This window comes from Limanda limanda, chromosome 16 (assembly GCF_963576545.1).
Source record: "Limanda limanda chromosome 16, fLimLim1.1, whole genome shotgun sequence".
Lineage (NCBI taxonomy): Eukaryota > Metazoa > Chordata > Actinopteri > Pleuronectiformes > Pleuronectidae > Limanda > Limanda limanda.
This window is the reverse complement of record NC_083651.1, coordinates 23,278,374-23,293,607: the sequence shown is the minus strand read 5'-3', so window position 1 is coordinate 23,293,607 and position 15,234 is coordinate 23,278,374. Positions and strand designations below refer to the sequence as shown.

Here is a 15,234-nt window from a genome sequence, read left to right as displayed (position 1 = left end):
GCACCTTCGTCTCTCAGCTCGAAGGTGTATGAGAACGGGATTCCCATGAGACGAGCCCAGTCAACACTTGAACCTGAGTTTGGATCTGCAGTTACAGAAGGACACAGAGAGATGGAGAGCTCTGGTTTGAGAGTTCACTGTTTGCCAGTGTGCACGAGTGCTCAGGTCAGAGTGTGTGTGTGAGTCTCTTACACAGTATTTGAGATGTTCCAACAGTGTACGTCATTCCATGAAACTTCTCCATCTCTGCTGCTGCTGCCTTGCCGACTGAGACCTGCACAGCTCACACATCACACATGCATCTCTCACCTTAAAGTCTTGAAATTCATTAAATAAAAACACAAACACACTCACCAGTTCATTGTAGTTGGGTGCAGAGATCTCCGGGTGGCCGTAGGGCATGAGAATGAGCTGCCCAGCCGAGTGGATGGTGAGGAAACACAGAGTCTGGTCAACCATCCCACCTGGAGACGGGCAGAGCAAAAGAGAGGATTCAAATCATGAAGAAGACATATAAACATTAACCTCATCAAGGAACAGCAGCTTAGAGAGTTAAAAGCTATTCTTAAATAATGATGTCAGTGATGATTTTCATCTTTGCGTTTCATGATTTATAGGTTTCCATGATATGTTATAATCAACTTCCTCAGTCTTTTGGCACAGATTCAAATAAAAATACAGATCTTCTGAATTTAAATGTGGTCTTATAACTGAGGGCCATTCTATTGTAGTTCAATATAAAAGGTTGTTACCAACGAAGTCCATCACAGCTGTGGCCTCTGGCTCCGACCCTGCAGACTTCCCACAGTAGTTGAGTGCACAGCTGTCAAATGACACACCGACCACTGAGGAAAGGAACAAAGAACATCAACTCACTTGTTGCAGCTCAGTGATTTTGTTTTTATAGATCACTGTCAAGTATATGTATATGAAAACAGATGATGCATCTCATCTTTGAGAAAATTGTATTTGATGTGTTATTTTTTGTCCATATCCCAACCATTAACATGGAGGAAGTGGGGACCAATGACCAGTACTGCAGCCAGCCAACAGGAGGTGATCAAGATACTTTGGCCTGACTGTTGGGGAGCCGTCATGTCGTCCATCTGTAGATACAATCTACAAACAGACATCTAATGTTATTGCTGGCCATGTCAGAAATTATTGAGTCTTTTGGGCCATGTTTTTCTTTGACTGGTGAACCTGTTAAAGATGATTCATCAGCATGAGAGACCAGGCTGACAAGGCTACAGAGGTGAGACGAGCTGTGTTGATGTTGAGGACAAAAGAAACACACACATACAAATAGAGAAAAAAGCAGCATTTATCTTATTTCCTATGACAAAACACTGATAATTCCCTTCCAAAAGAGAGATACTTCTCTTTAATATGTCATTAAATCTCTGCAGGACACTGGTTACATCACCACAGCTGAATGTTGCTGAGACTGACTGTGGTTTTATTGTGAAAGTAAAAAATATGTCACTTTTCACTGTTTCATCTTTTTATAATGGCACATTATCTATAATGAGTCAGATTGTCTACACCCTTTAGATTATGACTAGAATCTGGATGTATTAAATCTATAATGATGGTTTAACAATTATTATATAGTATAGAACATAGACACTAACTAGAAAGCCATTTGTTATATCAGTTTGACATGATATTAACAGTGTGCTTTTATACTGAAATGCAACAAACACTGAAAGTCGTGGCTATTGTCTTTTATTCATGTAGGATCTAATTTTTCAGATTTTTATGTAAGTACCACATCATACACTCAAAAAAATAATTCATTGGGTGAACGTAATTTTATCTTGCCACTTATATTCCATCTAAACAAATCAAGTTATATCAGTCTATCTTGATTGTGTTACTTGAACACCACATAGATGTGTGGGTGGAATGTCATTTGAATATGTTCATTCAACTAATGTGCTTTTAATTGAATTAAATAGTTTGTAGCTACTTAGTCTAGTCTAATTCATTTAGGTTTAGTTTACCTTGGTCAAACACTTTAGTGCAACACAATTCAGTCTTGTTGAATGAACTAATGTAGGTTTTGTCTGCTATACTAATGTCAATCTTGTTGTTTTAATTAGTGTTGCATTCATTTGAATTAAATTACCAAATATTCACTAACATTCATAAAACAGGACAACATACATAACCATTTGACATTTTATTAAATATTTGGCTTTTAATACTGCCAAGATCCTGTTCTCAAGTTTTAAAACTTTAAGTGCAACAATTCAACTTTTTGAACCCATTTATAAAAACGCAATAAAAGGACATTGAAAACCACCAAATATTCTCGGCCCATAATACAATTATGTGTGCATGACAACAACAATTTACATTTTAACACCATTTTAAACACTGAATTAACACGTGTCGTGCACTGCCAAAAAAAACTACTACTACTACAAATACAAATAATAATTTTTAAAGGAGTCTATAAACAGTACTGGTGTATTTATTCTATTGAACATTTAAGAGAAGGCATTCATTGTGTGTTCGTTAGTAGAGCTAGTAAAACTGCTCAGCTCACAGAAAAGTCCCAATTGTCCATGTAGTAAAATCTGTGTAGATGTGTGTTCAAAAACAATGCTCTGTGTCTGCTCCATCCACACACAAAGGTACGAGACCTTTCAACCTGAGACAACAATCTTCAACAACAGTCTCAGTCCATTGCGCAAACTAAATTAAATAGTCTCTTTGAAAAAAAATGTACTTCAAATTTTGAAATTTCAAAATGAAAAACAAAGAAATCATATATATATACAAATACCAGGCTTCTATCAGTCTTCTTCAAGCGTATAAACAGTCCAAAGAGCAGAGCACAGGCAATCCATACCCTCAATCAGGACACCAATGTCCTCTGGCTCATCTTCAGGCTCCGCACCCACCTTCTTTATGACGTACACTCCCATCACAGTTTTCCCCATGGAAGTGTTGGCCTCAGTGTCTATGTTCTGTGAAGTAAAATATCACAATAAATACATTTGATCTGAGTCTAGACAAAGTTAATTATTTTAGTTGCTGATCATAAAATTGTCAATTGTAAAACAAACATTAGAAGTTTTATGAGGATGAGGTACAGAAGTAATACAGATGCATACATTAAAAAAATGGTACAAAATGAAATCTAAGGTTGGACACCCCAGTGAGCACTGAAAGCATTCATTTGAAAACTAGGGAAAGAGTAAGACAGAGAGACCAACAATCACTATAAAAGAGCTACAGACTTCAGCCGCTATGAGAGAATATGGATCAACTACATCAAGAGCACTGCATAAAACTGGCCGGCCATTTCCTAAGAACCATATCAACCTGCAGTTTATTTTGCACTGCGTTAGGTAACACAAAGCTGACCATTAGCGTTCAATGCAGCATGACACCTGTTTATTTAAATATATATATATATATGATAATTATATTTTGTAGGCACTTCTATACCCAAACACAGCTGCTAGTCTGCTGCTAACACATACACACAGTACTGCTGCTACAGTAACCAGAGACTGGTTATGGTGTGAGATGCAGAATCATTAGATTATCAAACCATTGCCAATATGATCAAAAGGAGCTGCTTGAATAAAACGTGATGCCTTTTGGACAGAGATAAATACGTGGATACATTTTTGATTTGAACTGAACCCATATGGTGATCAGTGAAGACTTCCTTTATCTTAATGCTGCGTTCTGTTCATTTGTGTTTTAATTTATGAGTGTGCATGAATGATACCTGCCTGGCTCAGTACACTATAAATTAAAATGGTTAATAATATTGTTTTAGTTCCTTTAAAACGTAATTAAGTAAGTAAATATGTGCCCTCTCAGACTGGTCTATGGCTACTTTGTAACACCTACTATAGGAAACTCACCATATATTCCTTGAGTGTCCATGGTCTTCGTTCAGGTAGATGCACAAGGACTTCAGGATGCATGCTCGTCTTGTATGTATTGCATCATCCTGTGGAAAAATAGGGAACCAATTCTGAAAATATTTTGAATTTTAGGCAGAAGTACAAAAAAAACAATTCTGCAGCCATCTGCAAGTTTTGAGCATGGTATTTGTGTGGTTAATAATACTTTGGTCTCAGGAGCCCCAAAGAATTAAGTTTTTCTCTATTATTTAAAAAGTACAGACCGATGGAGGAATGTAGTGTTAAATGTCACCAAAAGAACTTAAATTATGTTGAATTTAAGCAAAGTTATGGCACTATTTTTTGAAAGAAGCGACAAATGTCACAAAAAGTTGTTTGAAAAAGGATTTTTCAAAAACTTTTTGTCAGAAATTCATGAAAGTAATGTGGATTTAATGTTCATGTGTATGTTATGCAAATACACATGTTAAACTTGTCCATTTTGTTGGGGCGGGGGAGCGGGTGGGGAATGAAAAATACTTTAGACCCAAAGTGGGGCATGACAGAAAAAGTTTGAGAACCACTGCTTTAGGGTCTCAACAATATTGCTGCATCAGTTTGATTTAATGAGCTTCTGCTGGGAATTAATATTAGACCTCAATTGTATAATTACACATTGTGTGTGTGTATGTGTGTATGTAGCCATTTCAACATCCCTGAAATTTAGTCCATACTGTATCCTCTATAAAACTGACTTTACTTTTTTTACTTTGTGTTGAAATGTGCTCCATAAATAAAGTCATCATGATTATAAACTATTTATTTCTGTTGTTTATTTACGTCTGAAGAAGGACTCACCATTGACTAGATGATGTGAACATTTTTATTTTAAGATGAACTATTCCCCCCCCCCCCCTTCAGGCCCAAGCTGATGAATCCTCACATGGAGGAGACGGTGTAAAATAGAGCAATGCTGCCCCCTGCTGTGCAAAGCATGCACAACAGCAGCATCAACTCACTGAAAATGGACAGTTATTCCAGTCTGTTCCCTTAAATTAATATTCAAAATAATATTTATTTCATATATATTTCATTAATAAACACTACGCAGATGTCAATTGTCAGATTTATTATTGTAATATTTCTGTTGAAAGCTCTGTCATTAGAGTGCGCCTTTGTAAGACAGTATCTCCTTCAACCAACACTTTTATTTTCACTCTCTTACTCTGAGACCCCTGCAGTGAGTAACACAGGCATAATAATGCTCAGAATCGTCACGGCAACCCCAGAAACTGAGGGGACAGCGGCGTTGGGGAGGACGGCGTCGGTGAAATCCTTGTCGTGAACATATGTGATGATGGAGAGAGCTCCTGCGTACGCCTCCTCACAGGCCGGCTGTATCTGCTCCTCTGGTAGCAGGTGGCTGAACTCGCCTGGAGGAACATTAAGGAACTGATAAGATTTGGCTGATAACTATAATGTGAGCAAGTGACTGAAGCCACACTCGCCTTTGTCTCTCAGCTCGAAGGTGTATGAGAACGGGATTCCCATGAGACGAGCCCAGTCACGACTTGAACCTGAGTTTGGATCTGCAGTGACAGAAGGACACAGAGAGATGGAGAGCTCTGGTTTGAAAGCGTACTGTTCGCCAGTGTACATGAGCAATCAGGTCAGAGTGTGTGTGTGAGTCTCTTACACAGTATTTGTGGAGATGTTCCAACAGTGTACGTCATTCCATGAAACTTCTCCATCTCTGCTGCTGCTGCCTTGCCGACTGAGACCTGCACAGCTCACACATAACACATGCATCTCTCACCTTAAAGTCTTGAAATTCATTCAATAAAAACACACACACACTCACCAGTTCATTGTAGTTGGGTGCAGAGATCTCCGGGTGGCCGTAGGGCATGAGAATGAGCTGCCCAGCCGAGTGGATGGTGAGGAAACACAGAGTCTGGTCAACCATCCCACCTGGAGACAAGCAGAGCAAAAGAGAGGATTCAAATCATGAAGAAGACATATAAACATTAACCTCATCAAGGAAAAGCAGCTAAGAGAGTTAAAAGCTATTCTTAAAAAATTATGTCAGTGATGATTTTCATCAAAGGGTCTTGAAGTTTCATGATTTATATGTTTTCATATGACTTACTCTGTATTTGGTACAGATTCAAATAAAAATACAGAATTAAAATGTGGTAGAGTGCCATTCTATTGTACTTCTAATGCAAAAGATTGTTACCAACGAAGTCCATCACAGCTGTGGCCTCTGGCTCCGACCCCGCAGACTTCCCACAGTAGTTGAGTGCACAGCTGTTAAATGACACACCGACCACTGAGGAAAGGAACAAAGAACATCAACTCACTTGTTGCAGCTCTGTGATTTTGTTTTTATAGATCGCTGTCACGTTTACTTTTACAATAAGTGAAGTTTATAGACCATTGGCTGTATATAAAAACAGATGATGCATCTAATCTTTGAGAAAATTGCAGTTGATGTGTCATTTTTAGCCCATATCCCAACCATTAACAAAGAGGAGGTGGGGTTTATGACCAATACTGCAGCCAGCCACCAGGAGGTAATCAAGATACTTTGGCCTGACTGTTGGGGAGCCGTCATGTCGTCCAGCTCTACATACAATCTACAGACAGACATCTAATGTTATTGTTGGCCACGTCAGAAATTATTGAGTCTTTTGGGCCATGTTTTTCTTTGACTGGTGAACCTGTTAAAGATGAGTATAAATATTGTATTTAATTTTGAAGAAACTATGTCAATTAACTTACTTCCCCAGTTGGCATTAAAATTCCTGTTGAGGTCCACACCGTAACAGTCACTTCCCTGTGGAGGGGGGGAACGGGACTTCCTCCAGAGACGAGTCTACATGAAAACAACACACACACACACACACACACATTATGATGACAGTAAGGAGGTTCACAGTGTTGTAGAGTTAACAATAGTGACATATAAGAGGAAACTCACGCTGTCATTGGCCCAGGAGAATAAATATCCATCCACATTGATTACAGGAGTAACAAAAATGTCCAGGTTCTGCAGCATCTGCTCCAGCTTTTTATTGGTTTTATATGAGTCCACAATCTGAGCAAAGGAGGAATTTCAAATACTCACAGGTCAGAATGGTGAAAAAACGGATCACCACACCTTTTGACCATAAGATTAAAAAATATAATTTAAACTTCCAGGTTAGTTCACCTACTTGGGAACCTTCACAACAAATAAAGAGTATTCCACCATTCTATTGTAAAAATATTGTGATTAAAATGATGTGTGCACACCTCTTTAACAAACCACTGGCAGAAGGCCGGAGCGATCCACTCTCGAGCGTGAATCCCACAGTCCACCCATATAACCTTCTTCTGTCGACCCTCGGAATTGTCCAGTCCCAGCTGGAGACACACAACACGGCACAACTTTGTCACTTTACAGGTGTCACTTTAGCTGGAAATAAGTAAATTAGTGAGAAGCAGTTGAAGCAGGTTGAGTGAATACCCCACAATACAGTTCTGATGTTTACAACGTATACTGAAAATAAAAGCACATGCAGGTAAAATGAAAAGCTTTGAATACCTTCAGCAGCGTGATGTTTCTCCCTTCATAGGTGTGTCCATAGACAGCAGAGGAGACCAGCTCTGGGTTTGCACGCTCCACCTCCTCCATCCACCTGTAAATCTGTATTGCACTTAAATGACTGTGATAGATTCATTTCGATAATGGAATTTATAGTTTTCTCTGGCCAAAGTCCACCTGTAATCTTTAAAGACTAAAGTGCTAGTTTAGACCTACCTGGAATTTTCTTTGGTATATAGGTGCATACAATGAACATTAAACATAAAAACACAATAAGTACTTCACATAAGAAAAAAAATTATAATAACTATATTTACACCAAACAAACATATATACAAGATATTAAAGGTTAAATAAAAAGTCAAATGCAAAATGCAAAACAGGAGAGAATTGTGAAATTGTGAAATTGTGAAATATGCAATGTGCAATGTAATGTAACATGAGACTCTTACCTCATCCATGGAGTGATACTTGGTGTAATTATAACTCTGTGTTGACTGCAAACCCTCTGCTAAACTGTAGATATAAAAATGGATAACTATGCTTTATTGGCAACAGGAAATAAGCTTATGTCAGCACTTTATTTTACAGACCTAAGCACAAGGAAACACTTAACATGCAATAACTGAAAAATATATAAATAAAAGTGATGTAATCTAATGTTTGAATCGCTCACTTAATTTGTATCCTTCATCAATTTAAGTTTTTAATTTCACCTTATTTTAACTCAGACATGTATCATTACAAATAATCTCTAATCATAATTGAAAGTCCATATCACATTTGAACTCACCTGAGAGAAGTTTCTGAGCAGATCATCATCAGGGTCAAACCCAGGATCCAACATTTAAATGTCATCTTCATTTGTTTCTTCTCATTCAGAAGTTTTCAGCTCCGTTAGAAACTTTCTGGTCGACTTCCACCTGCTGCTGCTCCAACATCACATGTCAACACGGAAACACACAACACTCCATACTAAACAATACCACCAGGAACCGCCCGGGGGCAGTGCAACCAACGTTTGTATTCGGATAGTCTACACTCTGTGCTGCCCTCTAGTGGAGGCATTGCTTAACAACCACGCCAACGTTAAGCCATCTAGGTGTATTGTACGTGGATTGCTCATCGTCAATTATTACACCCCCCAACCCTGTGTGTGTGTTATATTGTATATAAAACAATACACATATAAACAAAAAAGAAAAACAAACAAATGAAGAAAAATATACAATTTAATGTTTTCACATGTTAAAGTATTTTTTTGTAGTGGAAATCATTCCAAAATTACAAGAAAAGAAAACTCATTATGTTGTTTCAATATAGGAACTGCAAAAAGCACAAATGTTGAGATAAAGAAGTCATTGGAGGAATTAATCGTTATTTTAAAACAGACCTTTTCCATTTCAGGAGATATTAAAAAGTTCACAGTGCAGAAACTGCTTGTTTCTTTATGTGTTTATCTTCATCACCAATAACGGACTAACTCTACTTTGCACAATCCATTCTCTCGTGTTTATTTACAACGTTTTGCAAAATCCCTTCCCTGATGACTAATATTTAGAATATTCAATTCTGTTTCCTATTTTTACATTTTTTTATATTTTTACTTGCACAAACACAGCAAAACCACAGCAAATTCCTTCTATTTGTAAACCTATTAGGCCATAACCCCCCGATTCTGATTCTCACACACTCACTATATGTCTCCTCTTGCGCCAGATAATTAACAGAATTCAGAGCTGGAAGGCCACGCCTCCGACTGCCCCTGCATTCTGCACCATCAGGAGTTGCTGAATGAATGTGCCATTCATCCCTCCCTGTTGTTGTTGTCCCCTGTTTGGACTCACGTGGATAATGTAATTGACAGATGGCTCTCATTCAGGCCAGGATGGGCCTGGAGAAAAGGGGGACGGACATAACAAGTGAGGATGTCTCCTGGATTCTCCTGTGCACTTGGGACGTTTGTAAATGAGGACTTGTCAGCTCTGAAATATTAAGGTTTCCTGAAGGTCCTGGAGGAAATCTGTGAGGAAAGGATAGAAATCCACTGTTCAAAACTTCTTGGGAGGACCAATGGGGGCTAAATTCACTATCTGCTGCTGCCACTACTACCTGAGACACAGCAGAGAGGAGAAGAATGCCATTCTGCGGTGAGAAACACCTGCCACCATGACAGAGAAACCTTCTGCCTCTCATGTCCTGCTTCTATACCAGTTCTTTCCTCTGTCTTCCTCCTCAGTATTCGAACCAGGGCAGCTCCCAGTCCGCCGGACCTGCTGCCCAGTGATTCCAGTGACAACGACACAGAGGAGGAGAGTCTCTTTGGGCCGGAGACTTCGAGACGGAGCCCGTCGAGCAACAAGAAGTCTGATCCACCACTGTCCAACACAAACAGAGCCATCGGTTCTCCCCTCAGGCGAGAATCGGACAGAGAGTTAAAGGCCTTCATCAGCATGAGAGACCAGGCTGACAAGGCTACAGAGGTGAGACGAGCTGTGTTGATGTTGAGGACAAAAGAAACACACACATACAAATAGAGAAAAAAGCAGCATTTCTCTTATTTCCTATGACAAAACACTGATAATTCCCTTCCAAAAGAGAGATACTTCTCTTTAATATGTCATTAAATCTCTGCAGGACACTGGTTACATCACCACAACTGAATGTTGCTGAGACTGACTGTGGTTTTATTATGAAAGTAAAAAATATGACTCCTGTCACTTTTCACTGTTTCATCTTTTTATAATGGCACATTATCTATAATGAGTCAGATTGTCTACACCCTTTAGATTATGACTAGAATCTGGATGTATTAAATCTATAATGATGGTTTAACAATTATTATATAGTATAGAACATAGACCCTAACTAGAAAGCCATTTGTTATCTCATTTTGACATATGATATTAACAGTGTGCTTTTATACTGAAATGCAACAAACACTGAAAGTCGTGGCTATTGTCTTTTATTCATGTAGGATCTAATTTTTCAGATTTTTATGTAAGTACCACATCATACAAGGCTTTTACATTTTTTTTAAATTTCATCTATATACCAGTTAAGTTGATATTTATAACATAAGTTTACATATATTCCAGACATTCAATCTATAAATGTTCCAGTATTTTTGTACATAGCTCTAGTTTCATGTGATTCCATAATCATAAGTATCAGTATAATTAGGGAAATTAACCAATTTAGAGACCTGGCCTTTACTGTATATCTGGACAAAGATTTACTGTATTTCTATTACAGAGGTACCACTGTAATCCAGTCAAACTCTAATTCAGTCTTCCTTATATGTTCCAGTTTCTAACGACATTATCTGATAAGAGGAGACGACGTGCAGGTTGCTCTCAAAGAAGCCTCAAAGTCTCATCAGTAAATTAACTTGATCTAGATTCCAAAGTAACATAGTTTGTGTTTACTGGATGTTTAAAGAGGGAAACACATGCACCATGTTGTTTGTTTTTAGGTTCAATGCAAAAGTATTTTCCTTGTCATCATAACAAACGTGTAATAAACTTTTCATCAGGTTTTATGTTAAAAGAGTACGAGACCACAGGTGCTAAGCTGGTTGAGCTCGTCCTGTTTGTGGTCGGGCATCATTTGGAAAAACACACACACGCTTTTAAGTGAACCTTAAACCAACCTTAACCTTCACCACTGACCTAAGAAGCTTCTTTCTACTAAAGGACACAGCTTCTGTCCCCAATTTGGACAAACTTTTCCCAATTAACCAGCCGTAAATCTTAAATGTGTTCCCAAGGTTGGGCTGTGACAGGGCTACACACACACACACACACACACACACACACACACACACACACACACACACACACACACACACACACACACACACACACACACACACAAACACACACACACACACACACACACACACACACACACACAGAAAGAAGCAACATACTTTATTTACTTACTCAATCTGTGGCAAATCTTACACAGCAACATACTGTACGTTCCTTATTAGCCCACAAGTTAGGACATACAGAAACTGTGTGTGTGAGTGTGTGTGTGTGTGTGTGTGTGTGTGTGTGTGTGTGTGTGTGTGTGTGTGTGTGTGTGTGTGTGTGTGTGTGTGTATTTGTGAGGGGAGTTGGATAATAGGATCTACAGTATAAATATGATTCTTCTCCCCTCACTTTCACAATGCTTAGTGACCTGTCCCTTATTATTGATATGAATAATCATAAAAGTCCCGGCCTTGTCTGGATGTTTGCTGACCCTGTCTGTGCCTCTCAGCCTGTATGTTTGGATACAAACTTTACCTCCTCTTTTGACAAGGTTCATGCAAACTGCATTTTCTGTTTGGTTATTTCAAATCTGGTTATTATTATCTTGAGTTATTTGAGTTACGCTATATATTGTTTAAATGCTGTCTGCTGTTCTTAATATATCTCCTCTTATGTTTCTTTAACACCTGTCTATGTGTTGTTATGTCTGATCTGTGGGCTACAGCATTTAACCTCCATGTTTGCTAAACGTGTTTGGAGGTGACAGTAAACTCATTCTGATTCTGACGTGTACACAGTGTATTCAGAATATGCGTTTCCATTGAGGTAGTTTCTGAATAACACACTGTTTCACGTCAGTTCTGTGCGATAAAAAAACAACTCGCTCATTACAAACAATTTCCAGACAGAAGGAGAAAGACACCAATTTCTGGAAAGACAGTTCCACGTAAACGGGAATATTACATTATTAATTTCTCATCACTGCTGTCCGTCTCTGAGGAGACAGTCTGACTGTGGCGAGCATGTGACAGTCTCCACGCTGAGCTTCGGGACACTGTGGGCACATTGTGTTAATAAGTGACCCTCGATAGAGATGTTGGCCGACAGCCTGGCAGGACATTCAGGGATAATATTCACTCAACCATTCCAGCCGTGTTGGGGGACTGTGTTTAATATTAGGCCAAACGTATCTATTACAATAAAAGCATTTAAACAGTGAGGGGGAAAATACTAGCCCTGTGAACAGAGGAGGACATGACAGTTTCCCCCTGAGTCGTTTCATTTGTGAATGGAAATCTCAGAGAAATTACCCAATTTTCTGGACCTGTCTTTTTACAAAAGAAAGTGACCCAGTCTTAAAGACCCTGCCCATGCAGCTGTTTTCACTTATATTAGCTGATCAGGGTGTGGCTCAGGTTGATCTAATATGAGGGTCAATGAGATTTGAATGAAGCAAAGTTTGAGCAGCGTCCTCAGGAGACGTCTAATCAGACAATAAGTTCAAACACATGTGGGCTTTAAAGCAGCGTCCTGCCTCAGATGCTAACATGTCTTGTGTGCATTGACTGTAAAAAGAGATGGACGACAAGACGCTTCCATCTGTTTAACAAAATTAAGGTAAAATATACCAGACACGGGTGCTGCCATCTGGTTATATTCAAACTTACAGGGAAACGTAAGCACTAGAACATGCATCAAGATATAAGGGATAAGAACTAAATAATATGTTAGAAACCATCTTCCAGAAAAAGGGTATTTTGACATTTAAGTTTGGTCCCATCCATGTTACAACGTATTCATCCTTCCCCAAGCAAGCCCCCACTGATTTATCCACTACTATGATATTTCTATATTCATGTGTTTACCTGTAGGAGTGGGAGAAGCTGAATTATGACATTCACACTTTGCGCTACGCAAAACGAGAAGTACGATCTCGATGGAAGAAAATCCTCGTGCAGCTAGGTGAGAGGCTACGTCTTCATTCAGTTCACTCTGTTCAACTCTCGTCCGTTTCTCATCTCTCTGTAAAACGCCCCCGGCTCTGGTCATGTGACTCTCCATCCCTGCAGGGTACCAGTGTGAGGTGGACTCCCTGCTGTGCGTGGACAAACGGAGGTTCAGTCGAGATCCGGATCATCACAACAGAACCACGGATCTGTTGGAACAGCTGCTCGACCACACCTCGCTGTTCCCTTCTGGGACGGGGCCCCAGAACAAATACCTCTGTGTCATGGTACACACACACACACACACACACACACACACACACACACACACACACACGTCACAGTATATGTTACAACAACAGTGATGTTTTCCCGTCCTCATCTTCTTTGTCCTTCATTTCCTCCTCTCTTTACTGCTTTAAGTCTGTCACCTCTTATTTTAATCCTTCATCTTCCTTTTCTTTATCTCCCCTCAATGTCTTTTTCTGCATCTCACCTTCTCTTCCTGCATCCTGCCCCCATCTCCACATTACATAAATCCTCTCTGCCCTTCACTAAGCCTGTGAGTTTAGAATTGATTTTACTGCTGGTTTTTAAAAGCCTTGAACGATCAGGCTCCTACATCTGTCATCACGTCATCTGTTTTATTGTAAAGCACTTTGTATCTTTGTTTTAAAAGGTGCTACACAAATAAAGTTATTATCCTTTTCATCATCTGCCTGTAGGACTGCCTGGTGTCACTGGACAGTGCTGAGGAGTTTGTCAGACTGGCCAAAGAGAAATATCCCAAGAAATGAGGCTGAGAGACGGAGACAGAAAGAAGACGACACAGCTGAGAGACAGAGGGTAAAGAAAAAATATTAAAAATGTTGAGAAATGCTCCACAAAAATAAATCATCCTACACAGACCTGCATGCACTTATTATTAAAAGCAAATCAATATCTGCTCTTTGATATGATGGTTGGAATTTATTTACACTGCATATTGGTAAGTTGCACTTTTTCATTTACACCTTAGCTTTTAACGTTATATTTAGATGTGTTGTTTTGTACTTTGTATATAATTCTCTGTGTCACAGTATTTTTCTTTCACTAGAACTTGTTCACATGGAAAAATACTGGTTTTGTGCTTATTTGTTCTTTTTTATTTCATTTTCAAGTTAAGAAATCCTCTACAAATAAGTATTTAGTTTTATACTTAATATGAGACAATCTATTAAACACAACTGATGTTAACTAATGATTCTGATAAACTGTATGTTTTATTTCTGTGATACTTTGGTTGTTTCTTCTTCATCTTGTCACAAATAAAGTACATTTCTCAGTTAGTGTCATTATTGGCATTTGGCTTCATTTGAAACTGTCTTGACAGTTTTGTCCTAAAGGTGGCAGCACATACTAATGTTCCAGTGGATTAAACTCCAAACTGGAAGAAAAAAACAGAGTGAAACTTTTGTATAACAGATGGGTAAAACGTTTTTTCCTCTATTAAACTCATACTTCTACCCAAAATATTCAAAGGGAAGTATTTGCTCTTTAAAGACTGAAGAGAGGGATACAGATTGAAATGCAGTTTTGGTTGTTCAAGTGTCAGTAGCAGTGCTTCAGGATTTCAGAAGAAGGTGATTGAACATTAGTCGGTAATTCAGTTATTGGTAAAACTTCACTTTCTGTGCAGTTGTCACAGATGAAACTGTCTCATCATGGCTTTGATTCAAAACCAATTTCTGAATCAAGTCAGGGCTGAACCGTAGACACGCTGATGGACACACACACATCTGGACCAGAGCATCTGCAGGTTCAGAGAGTGTGGGACCGTTTTCATCCAGTCGATCCCTGTGGTATGTCGTTCACACACACACACACACACACACACACACACACACATTTTCATGCTGGTGTGCACATATGCACACAGAAAGAGAGAGTTTACTCTGACCCAGATATTGTTCTCTCTAAGGCCCCTTCCCAAGTTTGGGAAACAGATGTGGACCTGAAAGAAGTGGGGGGTGGGGGGGGGGGGGGGGGGGTGGGGGGGGGCGGGCGTTGGGGGAGGGGAGCTGGTATGA

General features: G+C 39.1%; 2 protein-coding genes and 1 long non-coding RNA gene across 3 annotated transcripts; 1 reads left to right on the top strand and 2 right to left on the bottom strand.

The window, feature by feature from the left end:
- Window positions 1-208: 208 nt before the first annotated feature.
- LOC133021325 (uncharacterized) lies at window positions 209-788 on the bottom strand. Its single transcript, XR_009682959.1, has 3 exons — window positions 753-788; window positions 355-464; window positions 209-274 (listed from the first exon to the last, which is right to left on the bottom strand). It is a non-coding gene; the product is annotated as an uncharacterized LOC133021325 (long non-coding RNA).
- Window positions 789-4,986: 4,198 nt separating this feature from the next.
- Window positions 4,987-8,364, bottom strand: LOC133022025 (carboxypeptidase O-like). The gene is made up of 11 exons (XM_061089040.1): window positions 8,255-8,364; window positions 7,914-7,977; window positions 7,462-7,563; window positions 7,170-7,280; window positions 6,856-6,972; window positions 6,657-6,750; window positions 6,112-6,204; window positions 5,734-5,843; window positions 5,569-5,653; window positions 5,381-5,461; window positions 4,987-5,305 (listed from the first exon to the last, which is right to left on the bottom strand). Exons 1-11 carry the CDS (start codon window positions 8,323-8,325, stop codon window positions 5,094-5,096), a joined length of 1,140 nt encoding a protein of 379 aa, XP_060945023.1. The 5' UTR covers window positions 8,326-8,364; the 3' UTR covers window positions 4,987-5,093.
- A 1,170-nt stretch (window positions 8,365-9,534) lies between these two features.
- LOC133021211 (melanoregulin-like) lies at window positions 9,535-13,962 on the top strand. Its single transcript, XM_061087974.1, has 5 exons — window positions 9,535-9,611; window positions 9,701-9,944; window positions 13,091-13,181; window positions 13,289-13,452; window positions 13,891-13,962. Exons 1-5 carry the CDS (start codon window positions 9,535-9,537, stop codon window positions 13,960-13,962), a joined length of 648 nt encoding a protein of 215 aa, XP_060943957.1.
- Window positions 13,963-15,234: the final 1,272 nt, after the last annotated feature.

Bases quoted from the DNA above. Each gene is read 5' to 3' on its own strand.
- LOC133022025 (XM_061089040.1), bottom strand. From the start codon at position 8,325: ATGAAGATGACATTTAAATGTTGGATCCTGGGTTTGACCCTGATGATG. The intron at 5,654-5,733 runs GTGAGTGTGTGT...TGAGCTGTGCAG, and splicing joins CACCCAACTACAATGAACTG to GTCTCAGTCGGCAAGGCAGC. The intron at 5,306-5,380 runs GCGAGTGTGGCT...ATGTTCCTCCAG, and splicing joins CTTCGAGCTGAGAGACAAAG to GCGAGTTCAGCCACCTGCTA.
- LOC133021211 (XM_061087974.1), top strand. From the start codon at position 9,535: ATGGGGGCTAAATTCACTATCTGCTGCTGCCACTACTACCTGAGACAC. The intron at 9,945-13,090 runs GTGAGACGAGCT...GTTTACCTGTAG, and splicing joins AGGCTGACAAGGCTACAGAG to GAGTGGGAGAAGCTGAATTA. The intron at 13,182-13,288 runs GTGAGAGGCTAC...CCATCCCTGCAG, and splicing joins GAAAATCCTCGTGCAGCTAG to GGTACCAGTGTGAGGTGGAC.